Below are 19626 nucleotides of genomic sequence, written 5' to 3' on the forward strand. Positions count from 1 at the left end.
ATAAATCATAAGAAATGTTAAAACATATAAATTATTTATAAAATTATACTTTTTATAAGATATATGGCCTCATTTGAAAATATGGAGAGATGTTCCGTTTATCGACAAAACACATTGAGATTGATATAAACTTTCACTAGGTTTGGAATACCTAAGTTAAACAAGATTTTTCTTTTTTGAAAAAGTATTAATCTCGCGCTTCAAAGCTTGATTCAAAAGTTTGAATTAATTTTTGAAAAAATATCATCCGATTTATATGGGATTTTATCGGGTCAACCAATATTGAATAGCGGATTAACGATAGATTTTTACGTTTTCACCAAGTTTTATCAGATTTTTATATACAAGGTTTTGACAAAATTCATACCGGATTATATATGAATCACCTGATTTACTTCTGAGACTGTAGGTTTGGGTCACGTATGAAAACACTGCTATAAATATTAAAAATTCTCCAAATATATACTATTGGATTAGCTCAAAATCTGCCAAGTAATTTTTTTTGTATCATCAACTCAACAAGTGTAACTCTTACAAAATACACACAAAATACAATGATGATGTTGTAACATAAGAATGTACATATATATTCTAAAAATAAACTATTTGATAAATTATATAATTTTGTAACTTAATAATATACTTCAAAACATCAAAACCAAAATAATAATTCATATCAAACATTACTACTATTTGGAAAAAATATCCGCGTTTCAAAAGCGCGGGTCAAAATCTAGTATTACTTTAAAGGTCAAATAAGCAACAATATATAATTATTTGTGAGATTACAAACCTCTAAATGTTCTTGGGTTCATTGTTGTAGCGAGAAGCACCATAGGTTTGTCAACACTTTCCATCAGTTTCTTTTGAAAATTGGCAGCACCGTTACCCCAAAGTGTTACACGAACAATAGGCCCACTGAGTAGAAAATAGAGAAAGATGGTGAGTAAACATTGTATTTAAGATTAAAAGAATATGAACTCATGGGAAAACATGCTCACTCTTTTAATTGCAAGTGAATGTCTATTCTCTTATTAGTCACACCATTGTTGAAGTTCTCGTTGTTGATGAGAACCAGCTTTCCAAGGGCATCTATATAAAACTGTCATGTCATAAGAACTTGATTATAAAATCATATATATTTTTATATGGACAGCAGTAAAGTTTTTACCATATAGATCTTCGTTCTTGTTCTTGTTGACCGCTTCATTGAACTCAGCATAAGAACGAATCCTAAAGTTTTGCCTCTCAATATCATGGCCAGCATAATCTGTGGGTGCAAGAACTGTATGCTGAGTGAAATGAATTAAAAACTTGTGAGAAGTCACCTTGTAACTTGTTTTGTTGTTGATGACCAAGAAGTTCTTAATCTTATAGATTACACCAGCTTTTAAATCTCTTCATAGCACCCTATTCAATTAGCTGGTATGGAGGCATGGATTGTTGTTCCCTGTAAAAAAATTGTGTCAAACAACATACAACCCAAAAGTTAAGTGCTCGTCTAAATAATTTTTTATACCTTTTGATCAATAAGAAATAACTCGAAGCCCAGAAGCAAACCACCCTTGTTGACGTTACGTGCTTCCCAAAAGTGAACCACTCTAGCAAGAACTTCATTCTTATTAAAACCCTTTCTAAGATCATCGAAAACAAAAGAAGTAGCAGAACCGACCATATCTCTTTTCTCTTTTCAATATCTCTCTCTTTCTCAATGTAAAATCTTGAAAACTTTTAGAACTAGACAATTATTTATAGTCACCCAATACTACATATATTAGAAATTTCTTATTTTATGTATTAAGTGAATTTCCCTTTTAGATGTTTTAGTTTATTGTTATTCAACTACTTTAACATCAGTGTTCCATTTTTTTGTATTTTGTATTTTTCTAATATTTCTATTTTGCTTATAATTTTCATATAAAAAGGCAATATAGTATTTAAGGATTTTTTTACTTTTAAAATTTGATTTTTAAATCTTATAATTATATATTTAAACTTCTATTTTATGTTAATATACATAAATTAGGAAAGCTGACAAAAATACATAAATTTGGAAATCATAGCATTTTTAAAACTAATAATTATATTTTATTAGCCTGCTTAATTATTAAATAGATTTTTTAAACTATTTATTTAAGGATATTTTTTTGACATTTTAAATTTTGATTTTTAAATCTAATAATTATATATCGACATTAAATATTAAAACTAATATTTTATGTTAATATACATAAATTTGGAAAGCTGACAAAAAAAAAGTTCACCAAAAAAAATACATAAATTTGCAAATCATGACCTTTTTAAAACTAATAATTATCTTTTATTAGCCTACTTAATTATATAATATATTTTTAACTATTTTTTGGAAACATTTAACATATTTTAAAAATGATGTGTCATAATCCGATTGGTTGTTTTAAATCCTACGTGGACGCCCTCAATGTCATTAACATTTTCAAAACAATATTCATTTAAAACTAAAATAGAAACCAATATCAAACAAAGTAAGTTAACAAAATTAAAACATTATAAATAAATTCACTTAATATATATAATATTTTTAGAAATTCAACATCAAAATAAAACACAAAAGAAGAATTAATTTTAAAATACAAGGCTTTTAAACAATTATAAGTAAATAAATGTAACTCATGATTTTCAAAGCTTAAGCTATATGCTCTTGAAAATATTCACAAATAACATATACTATATAAAAGTTGAGGATGTAAATCATTGAGAATATTCACATATTATTTTAAAACACCAAAATATGTCAAATCATCATTTTATTTACTATATAAAATTTGAGGCTATAAGTCATAAAGAGTATACACATAAGATTATAAACAACCAATGAAAAGATGAAAAATAATAATTATAGTTTACTATTTGTAAAATGTTAAAATTTCCAAAACTGATTATTTCAATACAAAATATAATTTAACATCAAACAATACAATCTAATAAATAAATCATTAAAATGGAATCGACTCATATATATACAAAATATTTGGAATTGTTTTATAAAAAACTAAAATAAAATAAAAGATAAAGAATACACGATTTTTAACATGCAAGAACACAAAATAAAATATACTCTTCAAAATAAAACTTGAAAAAAATACTTTCAAAATAAATTAGAAACCAATATCAAATGTATTTTATTTAATAATATCCCAATCAAATAATCACATAATCCTCATGAAAAAGAAATATAGGGTTTGGAGTGAATGAAGAGTAACAACGAACAAAAACGTAAAACATACACGATAGAAAGTAAATCATGCAAGCCGAAGACAAAATCCGATAGACAAAAAAAATGTATCACACCACAAAATACCGGATATACTAGAGAATAATTCAAATATAAAAAAAAGATTGAAAATTTACACTTGCTCTCTCTAAAATATGTTAAGTAAGAGAACAAATTTAGAGCCCCAAGCCATAATTTATTTATGAGTTTCAAATTATTTTTAATCAATCAAAAGAAATTAACAAATTTAATAATCCATTAATTTTTTTAATATTAATCAGCACAATTATCTTATGTTTTTTTCTAGTCAGTTAGAGTCAAAATCTTCATAGAAACTAACCAAATAAGCTATACTGAAATAAATCTAACATGATGTGAATTACAAGATTTTTATTATTGTTCTTAAAGTAAACTACATGATAAATTCTTATAATTATTAGTGTGATTCACCTCATATAACATATAAAATTTAAGATGCTTTCTGTTGAGTTATGTTGAAGAAAATATTTAGAGAACAATGTTTATAAGATAAATGAAAAATAAAGAGCCTAATAAAGCATGTCAAAAAAGTTAGTAAAATTTTAAATAATGTTTATAACGAATACTAACAATAAATTAGCATGAAAGATAACATAAAAGAATGATAGAAGGAACAATCGATATGAATTTATCAGTATAAATATACTTTATAAGTATTATAATCAACAAACTAAAAACATACAATTTTTTAACATTTAGAAAACAATGAATACGCTATCTAAGATTTTTGCTATCTTATCGTCAACATTTGGCAACTAGAAAAACCAATTATCAAAATTATTTAATAGTTTTCAAAGGATCTTAAAAATATTCACCTAAACTCCAAAACAAACAAATATTAGCTATTATAGCAAAAAATAAATTATAAATATTTTAATACAATATACGATCATGAAAGATTAAATACAATACAAATAATTAATTAGATCAAGTAGTAGCTAAATCTAATAATTTAGATTCTCAATATTAATAATTCAATAAATAAAGTGTTACATAACATTAGCTAAATTCATTATATTTACTTTACTTTTTATATTATCTTACAAAGGCTATTTAATATTAATTAAATTTCATCAAAATATTTATTGTGATTAAATTTTAAATATAAATTTTATACTATCACATACGTATAACAATCACACATTAACTGTAAAGTTTCTTTCTAAATACAAATAAAATTAGATATTATGCAAATAGTTCAATCATTTATGTTATTCAAATAAAATCTATGTAAAATGTATCATAAATATTATAATGTATTAACAGTTTACATGCATCAAGCAATTTATGTAGTATTTTAAATAAAAATTAATATTTTTCAAAAATTTATGAATATGCTTAAAAACATAATTATTACGTTTATAAATACAAATAACTAAATAGCTAATAAGAGGGTATAGTTATAAATAGACATAAATATTGAGAACAACAAATCATATTTCAGATAAGAAAACTATATAAATAAATTAAATAACTAGTTTAAAAGTTATTACAAAACTAGTCTAAATTATTATTAATACTACGCGCGAGTATAAAATTTAGTGAAACAATAAAAGGTCAAGGGCGATCTGTTATATTTCAAGATTAAGGTCATAACCCCCGTTGGCCCCGTCAACTTCAGAACCCAAGTCATCTAAGTTGATGTGGTTATTTCCATCTTCAGTTGATTTCAACACATGAAGCGCGTCTCTCAGTTTATCTGGTTCAGCACGACCACCAATTGGAACGTCTTGTTCCACATGCACACCCCATGATCTACAGCACTCCTGGTCACCCTACTAGTGTTTTGTGCAGATCCACCTAATCATAGATAAAAATATTACAATACATCAGTTCATATCTTTTTCTGTGTAGTAAACCTGTACAACTGCTTATTAATTAGTGTAGTCATACTTGTACTTGCGTTTCGCACTACTCTATTTCAGTTATGGTTTTGTTCAGGAATGTAACACCCGTCTCTCCCCCATTCCGGCCGGGGTTCCCGAGTACGGGGCTAAGAACACACATGCTCCACATTCGACATCTTTGTATGTCCCGTTACTGGTCCCAAGAACTTCAGGTGTGTTTCCTTTGGTACAATCGACCCTTCTACTTACGGTTCTGCGAAAGGAAAGGGGAAAAGAGGGGCTAAGAAACCTCTGACTTGTAAAATTCATAACTTCTTGCTCCGTGAATATTTTAGCCCGATTCCAATTTTTTATGGACTCCTTCTTGAGTGTAGAATCCAATAAAATTTGTTTCATGTTGAAAGTCCTTCTGGTTGTGGAGATATATGCCTTGGACTGAACCTCGGTCGCTGGTACCTCCTAGATGGCCGGTTTGGAAGGTTTGGTGAGACTCTGGTTGAACCATGGATTTCGTGACCACAACATCCCCTCCTACTTGACAAGGTTTCGACCTCAAAACTGTATAACTTGCCCTAGAATAGAGCAAGTCAGTTTTCATTCTCTTTTGAGATTCTAGAACCTTACCTTGATAAAATATTGGGTTGGTAATGCATGGTGCATCTGGTGGCTCTTCTTTGAAAAGGTGTGAAAGGATCACGACTCTGCTATGTTTATGGCCATTTCATCTCTTCTGGAGTGGATGGTTCTTCAAGGGTTTGGTGGCCAAGTTTCTGATCATCTTTGGAGTTGATCCTCCTAGCAACATAAGATAATCTGGTGGGATTTCTTTGAAGGCTTTCTTCTTTGCAACCTGAAAATTTCTCAACATGCTGGACAAAAAGCAAGTGCATTATATCTGTCATTGAAATATTAAGAAAATGCTGATCTAAAATGAATCTTACCATAGGTTTTGGAACTTGAACAATGGATTGGTCAGATTTCGGTTTCCACTTGGGAGTGGGTTCATAACTGAGTTTATGGTCTGGTTCTTTCTTTGGAACTTCAATAAGCTTATAGATTTCATTTGTTCTCCCTGTACCAAGAACACACACGTCAGTACTAGTGTCCAAAGGTGGTGTTAGACACTTACCTTGGTGGGATATTTTTATGACCGGTTTTGCTTCTTTAAGCAACATGGACAGCTTTGTGTCTTGAACCATCTTCTGGTCTATCACAAGGGTGACGCCTGGTGATTCCTTTCTTTTGAATTCTTCCTCCTTAAGTCCTGTTACAACACTTTTTGACAAAGACAAGTGCATTACACAAGAACTTGAAACCAATAAATCAGATTGAATAAAACTATCACTTTTCATAGATAAATCTGTTTTCTCTTCTAGTGATGTTTCTATCAATGCTTGCTTAGTAGGACAAACTACAGCATAGTTTCCTTTCTTATGACATCTATAACATGTCTGATATTTCAAATCCTCAGAGTTAGAAGACTTACCTTGGCTTGATGGCTCTTCTTTATTTGGGTTTAAAATCTCCTTGTCTCTTGGACTTAAATCATGGACAACTTTTGATCTCAACAAGGATGGGGAGATCGTGTCTTTCTGGATCTCAGGACCTGTCTTAACATTCTTGGACAAAGACAAGTGACTCATACCAGTGGGAAATGATTTATAAACAAATTTATCAAGTGTAGGACTTACCTTAGCCTTTACTTGGACAATAACAGGTTCTGATTTTTCTTTGGAACCAAGAGCTAGATACCTCCTTGGGTATATCTTTTGGGTCTTAGAACTTGTGAGTTCTGGTGCAAATTCATCCCTCATGACTTCCTTAAGATCTCTCCACGTTTTGATAGCTGACTCCTTGTAAACCATCTATAATCTTCTTCTTGTACCCACCATTTAAAGGCATTACCTCTTAGTTGATCAATGGCATAAGATAGCCTCTCTTCCTTCAGAATGTTGTTGTAGTGAAACCATTCATCAAGGTTCCTCTCCCATGTTAGGTAGCTTCTTCCTCCTAAAAATGTAAAGAGTTCCATTTTATCAGCAAAGGAATTATAATCAAACCGAGAATTAACAACATGAGGGTTGTGGGTTTTAGAAATTGGAGTTTGACAGATGCTTGAAGGATCTGGTGGCTTGGGTTCAACATAGACAGCCTCAGGTGCATCTCCAAAACTTCTTTTTCCTTTGTGTGTACGTTGGCTTGTGCCTTGTTTCTTCTCTCCAGCTGAGCAATCTGATATTGTACTCCTGTTATAGCGGCCAATAGCTGTTTTTGAGAGGCTATTAAAGCTTGGCCTTATGCTGCCTCTTCCATTTCTCCCTGCAACCAATCTAAAAGATCAAGTGAAGATATGGGAAGTGTTGGTCGAACCAAATGAATAATGCAAGCTTATTAAACCTAAACCGAGAAATATGCAATTATGAACCAAAATGAAATAAACTATGCAAAAATGATTTTTCTTTTGGTTTTCTCAATGCAAATCGAATGGAGACTATCTGAAATGATACTAAACATAAATGAAGCGAAAATATGTAAAGCAAATTAATTGCTGAATTTTTTTTTTTTTTGAGTTTTCTTAATATGCAAACAATTAATCCAACAATATGCAAGAATGATTTAAACTAAGAGTCTAAGATGCAATATTTTTATTTGGTTTTCTTGATGCAAGCACGAAATGGACAACTAGAAATGGTATGAGAATACTGAGAATGATTTATTTTGGCTTTTAAGTTTATGGATGCAAATGAAAAGGAAACAAATTCAAAACAACAATTTTTATGGGATTTTTGATTATGGAAACAAAACAAAAAGGAAACAAACACATTTCTTTTGGGGATCTTCGATTTTTAATGAATCAAACAAGACTTTTTCTTTTCTTTTTCGTGGCTTTTAAAAGGATGAAGAGAAAGAACACAAAAACAAATGCATGAATAAAACTTGAAACAAAGAAACAGTTTTTATGGATTTTCGGTTTATGATGAAAACAAATGCAGGCAAATTAAATATGATGCAACGATAGATATACCTTAGTCAGGAGCTTGATCTCTGATACCAAAATGTTTTGGGGACAGATTCAGGCTGGTCGGATGGATGGCCTGAGGTTTGGATAGATCGACCAAATAGATGATCGGGTGGGAGATATGATTGAAATCAAGGTGTAAACCTGAAACAAATGCAAAACGAATGAGATGATGATGATAATAACAATAATAAGAATAATTAAATGAAAGAAAAAGGATTGATGAGGTGGAATCAAGCTGCTGGATGTGTATCACTCTCAGCTTGATCAAATAATGGATTGAAGTGGATTTGCGGATGAAGGTTTGATTGAATCTCTCAATCTGATGGATGATCGAAACAAGGTGATTGACTCTCTCAATATGTATACTGAACTTGTTTGATTTTCACAAACAAACTAGACTCACGAGTCACGAAAACAATAGAACAACAAAGAAAATCCTAAAGACCGATATTTTATGCAAAGAACACTCTTTGATAAAAACTGAATAACTTTTATAAATTCTTAGATGATTGAGGGGTGCTCTTTACAATGCACATTTAGGAGCTTATATAATGCTCAGAGACAAATTTCCTAACATTCTAAAACAAATAGAAAAGGAAACAAATCAAGCAAAGTAACAAAATCGAAAACTAGCCGTTGGAGCCTTTTATGGGATTTTGGCTTCAAGTGAGAAACTTGATTCTTCTTGAACCTGGACGGTTTTAATGGATAAGATAGCTTACTTGGGTTCTTCTGGATGGCTTGAAAGGTTCTGATCTCGTCCATAGCTTGATATAAAAAGAGCTGTTGGACATTAGTGTCGGTTTGCTCCAAATAAGGCAGGTTTGAGTAAATGAGGATCCTCCTGATCCAATGGTTGCTGGTGCATGGTATAAACTTGTAGACCTCCTCCTGGACGCCTAGAATACCTCCTGATTTGTTGAAATGATCTCCTGCTCGCCAATGTCTGTTTTGAAGCTGATTGAACCGGTTAGCTTCCAATTGAGGTAAGTGCAGAATGGTTTGGCCGGTTTTGGGATATTGATCATAACTTCTGATTTCCGTGTCAATTTCTCCTGATATTGGGGTTTCTGAAAAGCTGATAGATCCCTATTGAATCCTATGATGGGCTTTGGTTCAGGACGCTCCTTCCTTGGGCTTTAAACTACTTCTAAAGTCGGGTACTCGTAGATAAACGGGCTGGACAACCTCTGACATGTAAAATTATAACTTCTTGCTCCGTGAATATTTTGGCCCGATTCCAGTTTTTGCTGGACTCATTCTTGAGTGTAGAATCCAATACTATTGGTTCCATGTTGAAAGTCCTTCTGGTTGTGGAGATATACGCCTTGGACTGAACCTCGGTCGCTGTTACCTCCTAGATGGCCGGTTTGGACGGTTTGGTGAGACTCTGGTTGAACCATGGATTTCATGACCACAACAATGAGCCTCTATGCTACTCAATGCGAAACGAGAACCGACTAGTCACTACACTTAATTTAACGCAACTTACGTAACTAACTGTAACAGTCCCATTTCACGAAATCAAGCAATGCAATGATCTCAGTCATCACTCAATACACATAATTTGACTTAAGACTTCAATCATCCTAAAACTCTATGACCTACACAACTCAAGCGATCCAACCCACCCCTTTCTTGCTGCATCCCTATGGACCCGCCTGCTCTGGTATTCTCAACATTCTGTCCCTTGGATGTGGTTCGCCCTTGCAGTGTATTATGATCCCTTCCCGTCAAGACTCGGTGTGAATCAATCTTACCGGCGCCTATAATCTTAATCCGCCATTTTTGAATGCTACGACCCCGCATTTCCACCGTTTTTGAACGCTACGCCCTCTTGTTTCCTGTCTACCCATCCTTTCTGGGTGGCTTATAATTCAATCATTCAACTTTCCTATTTCCTTTCATTTCCTTTTTTTCTGATTCCTTAGACTCATTCATTCTTTATTTTTTTACGCCATCCGTTCTCGGTGTAACACTTAATTCATTAAACAACCATTCACGAAGGTCTTACCATTCATCTAGCCGGACCAGTTAACAACATCCTATGATCCTAGCACTACAAGAAAACATCGGGATCTTGAGGGAAAAAATCGTCGGTATGTCGTCGGAATAACGCTATTCCGAGGACATACCGACGAAACAAGTCCTCGGAAATATCTCCTCGGAAATTCATACTTCCTCGGAATTCCGTCGGAAAATTCCGACGGAATTCCGAGGAAACTCCGAGGACACGAAGTTCGTCGGAAGGTTCCTCGGAAAATACCGAGGGAATTCCGATGGTCCAATCCTCGGAAGTTTCGACGAAATATTCCTCGGAATGTTTATCCAAAAATACCGAGGAACAAATGTTCCTCGAAATTTTCCGAGGAACTTTCTTCCTTCGGAAAATTCCGAGGGAATGGAGTTTCTCGGAAAATTCCGAGGAACTTATTCCCTCGGAAAATTCCGAGGAACTTATTCCCTCGGAAAATTCCGAGGAACTTAAAGTTCGTCGGAATTTTCCGAGGGGAGAAAGTTCCTCGGAATATTCCGAGGAACTCCATTCCCTCGGAATTTTGAAAAAATTTATTTTTTTAAAAAATTATTTTTATTTTTAAAAATTAAAATTTTTAAAATTTAAAATTAAAATTAAAATTGAATAAAACATAAAATAAAACATAGTAGATTATTCAAATTTAAATAAAACATTCAGAGTTTTTGGAAAAAAAAAAAAACTACGGGTCTTGAATGTTCGGGAACGTCTCGTTCGGGTACATCCTCTTCATCATCTCCATCATCTGCTCGTTCAGCCTCTTCTGAGTCTCATAGCCCGCCTGTTGAGCTGCCATCTGGGTCTCCAACGCAGATATCCGATCATCCTTGTCCCTCAGCTGAGCCGTAAGAACTTCTGGATCAACATACGCATGTGGTGCAGAAGAAGGAGCAGCCGACCGGGAGCGACGACCCAAACCGACCAAACGTCCCTTTTTCTTTGGAACCGACTGAAATATAAATAACCAAATTTAGATAATTTAAATTGATGATAAAATAAAAATCAAGAAATAATTAAATTGAACTTTTTAAAAAAAAAACTTACCGATTCAACGATTTCGTTGATTCGAACCCGGGACAAGTTGGTCGAGGCCGTCGAATCGTCATCATCGGTTTGAAGCTGAGACACTTCGTCATACACCTGAGTTTGGACCAGGTCGACCACGTCCCTCACAAGACCATCATCAATCTGGCCGGTCTTCTTGTTGGTATACGCCCTTTTCATAAGGGCGAGATCATCAACTGGGTCGCCCTCATTTTCTTCCGCCTTGAAAAAAAATAAATTAGACAAACATTAGAAATTTGAAAATGCAAAAAAAAATAAAATTCTGAAACTTAAATAATTGAAGAAAAAGCGGTTGAGCTTACCATGCGATCCGCCAGAGTGGCAATAGATTGAGCACCCAAGTTATGCTTGTAGATGCCCTTTCCTTTACGGTCGCTCCTGCGGTTGTTGGAGTTGGTGGAAGAAGTTTCTTTCGTCTCTTCTTTATCCCAATGCGCACACAACTCCTTCCAGACCGTGTCGTTCATCGACTTTGGGACCTTTTAATTTAAAAAAAAAAAGTTTAATAATTTTAAAAATAGTTTAATAAATTAAAAATTGTTAATAAATTAAAAACTACCTTGTTTACTTCCCACTTCTTCTTCCACTCGTACATCTGCTTCCCATAGTTGTCCATAACTTTATGGACAAAATGGTGATAGATAGAGAGCGTATCATCGGAATTCCAGTTGAATTCTTGCTGAAATAGTTTAAAAATAGTTTTTAAGCACAAAAATATAATAGTTTAATAATTACAAAAAAAAGTTTTAATAAATAAAAAATAGCTTAATAATTAAAAAAATAGTTTAATAATTACAAAAATAAGTTTTAATAATATTTAAAATATCTAATAAATATAGAAAATAGTTTAATAATTACAAAAAATAGTTTTAATAATATTTAAAATGTCTAATAAATATAGAAAATAGTTTAATAATTACAAAAAATAGGAAAAGAACGGTATCCTTTCCCGCTGCATCAAGTCGGTATATGGGAAAAGGAGCCCTACCACTCTCATCAACATGAAGTTCTGAACGAGCACATATATCGACTAAATCCAGTCTTGACTTCAAATTATCCTTTTTTTTACCTTGAACATTAAGGATCGTGTTCATGAGATTGTCAAAAAAGTTCTTCTCGATATGCATGACATCTAAATTATGCCTTAGTAGATGATCCTCCCAGTATGGCAGATCCCAAAAAATACTTTTTTGTGCCAGTTATGTAGGTTTCCAACACCATCTACCGGAAAATGCTCATGTCCACCGACGTCTGGCGTCCTTTCTGCACCAAAATCTCTAAGTTGTGTCTTCAAATCTTTCCCACGAATTTCCGGAGGTGGACTGTCAAACACCCTCTTGTTCTTCGTAAACAAATTCCTACTTCTACGATATGGATGATCTGGTGGTAGAAATCTCCTGTGACAGTCAAACCAACACGTTTTCCTTCCGTGTTTTAGTTGGAAAGCATCAGTGTTATCTTGACAATATGGACATGATAGCCTTCCATGCGTTGTCCATCCAGATAACATACCATATGCTGGAAAATCACTTATTGTCCACATTAGTACTGCCCGCATTTGAAAGTTTTCTTTATACGAAACATCGTATGTTTCAGCACCTTGAGTCCATAGTTGTTGCAACTCATATATTAGTGGCTGAAGAAACACATCAAGTGATCTCTTAGGATGCTCTGGTCCGGGAACGAGAATCGAGAGAAACAAAAACTCTCGTCGCAAGCACAAGTTTAGGGGTAGGTTGTATGGTGTAAGAATGACTGGCCATAGAGAATATTGTCTTCTACTCTTGCCAAACGGGCTGAAACCATCAGTACATAATCCAAGGTAGACATTTCTTCTCTCATACGCAAAGTCGGGATACTTTGATTGGAAATCCTTCCACGCTTTTGCATCTGAAAGATGTCTGATCTCACCATCTGTTGAGTGCTCCGCATGCCATCTCATTGGTTGCGCTGTGCGTTCAGACAGATACAGCCTCTGCAACCTTTCCGTCAAAGGCAAATACCACATCCTTTTATATGGTACTGGAACTCTTCCACTCGTATCTTTATAACGAGGCTTCCCACAAAATTTGCATGAAACCCGTTGTTCATCCGCCCTCCAATAAATCATGCAGTTGTCTCTGCATACATCTATTACCTGATACGATAAACCAAGACCAGCTACGAGTTTCTGAACCTCGTAGTATGAGCCAGGAGCTACATTATCTTCGGGTAGAATACCTTTTACATAATCAGCAATCGCATCCACACAGTCTTCAGCCAAATTATAATCCGTCTTAATGCCCATCAATCTTGTAGCAGATGATAAAGCTGAATGACCATCTCTGCAACCTTCGTACAATGGTTGCTTTCCAGCATCCAACATATCATAAAATCTCCTAGCTTCGGCATTGGGTAAATCTTCCCCTCTAAAATGATCATTTACCATCTGCTCAGTACCTACACCGTAATCTACATCCGTTCTAATTGGATCTTCTAATCTAACCGCTGGCTGAGGTTCGCTAGTACTACCAAGTTCATAATGAGTTTCTCCATGATGATACCAAATTTTGTAACTTCGTGTAAACCCACTCAAATATAGATGAGTCCAAACATCCCATTCTTTAATAACTTTTTTATTTTTACAATTAGAGCAAGGACATCTTAACATACCTGTTTTTGCTTCCGGTTGTCGGTGAACTAACCCCATGAATTCGGTTATACCTTGTTGGTATTCTTCCGTAAGCAATCTCGTGTTCGGATCCAAATGAGGTCGATCGATCCAAGAACGAAAATAATTTGAAGAAGACATGTTTTTTATGAATCAAATTCGTGTGTAAAGAAAGTGAGAGGGAGGATGAAGATATGGAGTGAATGAAGAGGAAGAGGGGTGCTTGTATTTATAGTTGAAATCCTGCCGACGGTCCGAGGAAATTCCGACGGAATTCCGATGCAAACGGCTAGTTTGTCGGAATTTCCTCGGAATTTTTAAAATCCCCCAACGGCTCTCCAACGGCTCTCTAACGTCTATAATATTTCCTCGGAATTCATCGGTTTTTTCCGAGGAATACTAGTTTCCTCGGTATTCCGTCGGAATATTCCGACGAAATGAATTTTCCTGGGAATTCCGTCGGAATATTCCGAGGAAATTCCGAGGAAGCCAAATTTTGTGTTTCCTCGGAATTGCCTAGGAAATGCCTCGGTATATTCCGAGGAATTCATTTTCCGTCGGAACGTCCGTCAGAATACCGCTGTTTTCTTGTAGTGTAGGTGTAATTTTTTCTATACATCCTAGCTTTCACAAACACTCAAGTGAAACAATCAGATCAGAGAATCATATGAATATCACCACATCAACACAAGGCAGTCCATTTAAACTCCTTTAACATTATGAGCATTCTTATGCAATATGTACTATGCGGCTATCATCCTAGGGTGTTCAACATGATCTATTCGACCTAACATCAATCATTTCTAGTTCAGGCGCGAACTGGAAAGTCCCATGACTTAGGTTCATTCTCCTATACTCTGCCGCCCTCTGGAAATGCGGTATCTGCACCCGGCGCCTCATGGTCGTCTTCTGGATGTGGGTGTTTGGCTGCTCCACGAACTCCATTTCCTCTTCATCCGAAAAGAGGGTAGGTACTAATGTTACCCCGGGTGTCACAGTAGGGCTTTTGGACATACGCCCTCGTCCCATTTGATCCATGATGCAAGCGTCTTTTTCCGAACTCGTGATGCACTGGTGAAGACATCCTTACAAAGACCCGCTACCTTAATTAGTATCCCTCCTTTCCCAAAGAGGCATTCCATCAACCTTATTAGCAGCAGCCTCCTCGCCTAAAACGATCCTCCATCATCCTTAATAGCATCAACCTTTTTGCTCCAAGACGATCTTCCATCGTCCTTGTTAGAATCAACTTTTTTGCCCCAAGATAGTCCTCCATCGTCCTTACTAGCATCAACCTTTTTGCCCTAAGAAGATCCTTAGTTTATTCCACGCGATCCGGAATCGGTTTTCCCCCTTAAATCCTCCAACCACTGGCCGATTACTCGTGGGTCAGTTTTGCTCTCAGCCGATGTATTATCTCAAGTTCAAGTGTCACTTCCTGACGTGTCTGCTCCTTCTGCTCGCCCCCCTCCATTGGCGCCTTCGGTTCAAACCATGCCGGCATTGGAGAAGTCCGCTCTAGCATTTCCCCCATCCCTAGTACTCGGCACCCTTTTCCCATTTTTTATATACGGGTAACGAGCTTGACTGTAATATCAGAATGATGCATCGCTATTTCCTTACAGAGATATCTCTTCCGTGGAGCTACACATGCCCTCGGATTTGAGTCCAATCCTTGTTCGCTTGACTCCTTGGTCCGACGTGGGATGGTGATGTCGGACGGGTGTAAAATCCTCAAGGTAAAATGTCAAAATCCTCCATTCCTCCTTAGCCTGCCGTGCTAGGTAAATGACCCCTATGTATACTTGTCTTTCAATTCCTTGTTTATCCACCCTATAGGCATCTAGAACTCCACCACATCATGGTTCGAGGACTTATTTGTTGATCCGATCTCGGGCCGGAACTTTTCAGCTGGTTGGCCCTTCTTTTGACACTGACTACGACGGGTCCAACATAACCATAAGAGAAGTAAGGAACAATGGCAGAAACGCTGATCCCTTAAGTTCAGATTGAGGGACCTTAACCTGGTTCTAATACCATTTGTAACACCCGCCTCTCCCCCGTTCCGACCGGGGCTCCCGAGCATGGGGCCAAGGACACACATGCCTCCACATTCGACATCTCCGTATGTCACGTTACTGGTCCCAAGAACTTCATGCGTGTTTCCTTTGGTACAATCGACCCTTCTACTTACGGTTCTGCAAAAGGGAAGGGGAAAAGAGGGGTGAGTAAGGAATACTCAGTGAATCGATTCTAGACCAGTCTTCCCCCATGAGCCTCTATACTACTCAATGCGAAACGAGAACCGACTAGTCACTACATTCAATTTAACGAAAATTACTTAACTAACTGTAACAGTTCAATTTCACGAAATCAAGCAATGCAATGATCTCGGTCATCACTCAATACACATAATTCGATTTAAGACTTCAATCATTCTAAAACTCTAGGACTTACACAGCTCAAGCGATCCAACCCATCCCTTTCTTGTTGCGTCCCTATTCCGGGTGGCTTACAATTCAATCATTCAACTTTCCTTTTTCCTTGTTCTTTCATTTTTCCTTTCATTTCCATTTTCCTAATTCCTTAGACTCATTCGTTCTTCTTTTTTGACGCCACACGTTCTCAGTGTTACATTCAATTCATTAAACAACCATTCACGAATTCATCTAGCCGGACCGGTTAACAACATTATATGATCCTAGGTGTAATTCTTTCTATACATCCTAGCTTTCACAAACACTCAAGTCAAACAATCAGATCAGAGAATCATCTCAATATCACCACATCAACACAAGGCAGTCCGTTTAAAGTCCTTTAACAGTATGAGCCTTCTTATGCAATGTGTACTATGCGGCTATCATCCTAGGGTTTCATCATGTTCTATTCGACCTAACATCAATCAGGATCTATTCAATCCTAGCTCCTAATTCAACAATACAAAGGAGCATGAAAGAAATCTGGGTAGAACACCTCACTTTAGCTTAGACCTGGATCTGGATCTAGAAACATGAGACAAGAGAGATGAGATCCGGGAAAAAAAACACCACATGGCCTCCACCACCACTTGCGTTTGCTCACGGCAAGGGGAGAGAGAGATAGAGAGAGATAGAGAGAGAGAGAGAGAGAGAGAGAGAGAGAGAGAGAGAGAGAGAGAGAGAGAGAGAGAGAGAGAGATAGCTTGACGGCTAGGGCTTCCTAACTCCGGGAATTCTCTGCAAGGCTTCGCTTCTAAATTTCTGATGAGAGAAAAGGAGTAGGTTTTCACTCATATTTGGAGTTGAGAAGGTTGGAAACGAGCTTTACACTGGAAAAAAAATAACCATTTACATGATTTTCGTCATTTTTCATATATGTGTCGCGATAGTAAACTGTTTTGTATGTCTACGCTTATATGCAGACTTAGGATGAAGTCTACTTGTAACCGCACATGGCAGTTTTGCAATTGACTAAACAGACTTTTTTTTGTAACAATGGATTGACACAGGAGATGAAAGAGGTGATAAGAATGAAAGATCCTCAAGCAGGGAAATATTCACAAATAACATATACTATATAAAAGTTAATGAAACAAAGAGAATCAAGCAGGGAAGAACACAGTTCGTCCTAGACAACAATACACGGACGCTGGGCTGGATAAGATGAGAAAAGATAAGATTTGTTTCCACTGTAAAGCTCCATGGTCAGTCACACACAGATCGGAATGTCCAAATAGAGCTTTACGCGTGATGACTGTAATCAATGGTCTACAGCTAGAAGTAGTTGATCAGAACACGGGAGATGAAGAAGATCAATGGAGTGCTACGTGTTGTGATCAAGAACTTCATACATTGTCTTTGAATTCATTCTTCGGATTGGACTCACCAAGAACAATGAAGCTGAAAGGTTGTATTAACAACAAAGAGGTGATAGTCATGCTCGATAGCGGAGCTTCGCACAATTTATTTCTCCAAAGATTGTGGACAGGCTGCACTTGAAAGTTTGTGCTGATAGCAGCCTTGACGTGTTATTGGGCAATGGTGTTACAGTAAAAGCAGGGGGAACCTGCAAAGCCGTCACATTAATGCTTAATCATACAAGTTCACGTTAGACTTCATCTCTTTAGAACTGGGAAACGTGGATGTAATCCTTGGAGTTCAGTGGCTGGAAACACTTGGCACATGCGAGGTTGATTGGAAGCAACAAGTATGTTCATTTGTTTATGAAGGGCAGCGAGTTACACTGTATGGCGATGAGTCCCTGCATTGTAATAAGCTCTCTTTTAAGTCACTAGCTCCAATATATCTTGGAAAACATCAAGAAGGTGGAGTGTTGTTGTTTTCCTCGAGCGTTACATCCATCAAACCAGAGAATAATCCGTCAGAATCTTGCACCACGAGTTCACTCTTAACGTCTCTGTTAGAAGGGTTCGAAGATGTTTTTGCCATTCCGACAGGCTTACCACCACTCAGAGGCAAAGAACATTCTATCGTGTTGAAACCAGGAATATCTTCAGTCTCAGTGAGACCGTATCGATATCCTCATGCAAGCAAGATTGTGATGGAACAAATGGTGACAGAAATGCTCTCATCAGGGATAATAAGAGCAAGTAACAGTCCCTTTTCGAGTCCAGTCTTACTAGTCAAGAAGAAGGACGGGTCTTCTCGCTTTTGCATCGACTATAGAGCTCTCAACCGAGTGACAATCCCTGATAAATATCCCATTCCTGTCATCGACCAGTTTCTGGATGAATTACATGGAGCTGCGGTTTTCACTAAGTTGGATCTGCGCTCTGGTTATCATCAGATTCGAATGGCTGAAGATGATATTAAGAAGACTGCTTTCAGAACCTTGGAGGGCCATTACGAATTCTTGGTTATGCCATTTGGTTTAACTAACGCTCAAGCAACGTTTCAGGCGCTGATGAATCAAATTTTCAAGCCGTTTCTGAGAAAATTTGTTCTTGTGTTCTTTGAAGATATACTAATCTTCAGCCAGAATATGTCAGAACATGTCGAACACTTAAGATTGGTACTGCAAGTGTTGCGGGAACAGAAGCTTTTCGCCAATAAGATGAAATTCTCTTTTGGGACTTCACAAGTGGATTTTCTTGGCCATATCATTTCAAAAAAAGGTGTGGCAACGGATAGTTTGAAAATAGAGGCGATGAATCAATGGCCAGTTCCAAAGACTATCAAACAACTCACAGGGTTCTTGGGTTTGACTGGTTACTATAGACGTTTCGTAAGACTATATGGAGTAATGGATAGACCGTTGACAATACTTCTGAAGAAAGATCAGTTTGATTGGAAGAGGGAAGCTCAGTTGGCGTTTGAGACATTGAAGAGAGCAATGGTGTCAGCACCTGTGTTAGCATTACCGGATTTCAATAAGAAGTTTGTTGTGGAGTCAGATGCTTCAGGAGTAGGAGTTGGAGAAGTTTTGATGCAAGATAATCAACCAGTAGCGTATTTCAGCCATGCTCTTTCCGACAGAGAACAGCTTAAACCAGCATATGAAAGAGAGTTAATGGCTATTGTCATGGCCGTAAGGAAATGGAAGCATTATTTGATAGGTCGCAGATTTGAGGTGCGTACAGATCATAGAAGCTTGAAGTTTTTGCTAGAACAGAAAGAAGTTAATTTGGAATATCAGAAATGGTTGACAAAGCTATCGGGATTCGACTTTGAGATTTCCTATAAACTAGGGTGTGAGAACAAAGCGGCTGACGGTTTA

At 36.2% G+C, this 19626-nt stretch overlaps 2 protein-coding genes across 4 annotated transcripts; both read right to left on the bottom strand.

The window, feature by feature from the left end:
• Positions 1-785: 785 nt before the first annotated feature.
• On the bottom strand, positions 786-1675 carry LOC103849556. Its single transcript, XM_009126319.1, has 4 exons — positions 1520-1675; positions 1172-1292; positions 1002-1092; positions 786-918 (listed from the first exon to the last, which is right to left on the bottom strand). Exons 1-4 carry the CDS (start codon positions 1673-1675, stop codon positions 786-788), a joined length of 501 nt encoding a protein of 166 aa, XP_009124567.1.
• Positions 1676-4233: 2558 nt separating this feature from the next.
• Positions 4234-10738, bottom strand: LOC117134284. 3 transcript variants are annotated; one of them, XM_033292498.1, is made up of 6 exons: positions 9793-10738; positions 8884-9216; positions 6081-6211; positions 5498-5598; positions 5245-5392; positions 4234-5067 (listed from the first exon to the last, which is right to left on the bottom strand). In XM_033292498.1, exons 1-6 carry the CDS (start codon positions 9968-9970, stop codon positions 4864-4866), a joined length of 1095 nt encoding a protein of 364 aa, XP_033148389.1. In that variant the 5' UTR covers positions 9971-10738; the 3' UTR covers positions 4234-4863. The 3 variants fall into 3 exon arrangements, 1 of the variants encoding a protein (XP_033148389.1); XR_004458523.1 differs by having other exon boundaries at positions 4864-5067; positions 5498-10738; XR_004458522.1 differs by having other exon boundaries at positions 4234-5092; positions 5186-10738.
• Positions 10739-19626: the final 8888 nt, after the last annotated feature.

This window comes from Brassica rapa, chromosome A05 (assembly GCF_000309985.2).
Source record: "Brassica rapa cultivar Chiifu-401-42 chromosome A05, CAAS_Brap_v3.01, whole genome shotgun sequence".
NCBI classification, from domain to species: Eukaryota; Viridiplantae; Streptophyta; class Magnoliopsida; order Brassicales; family Brassicaceae; genus Brassica; species Brassica rapa.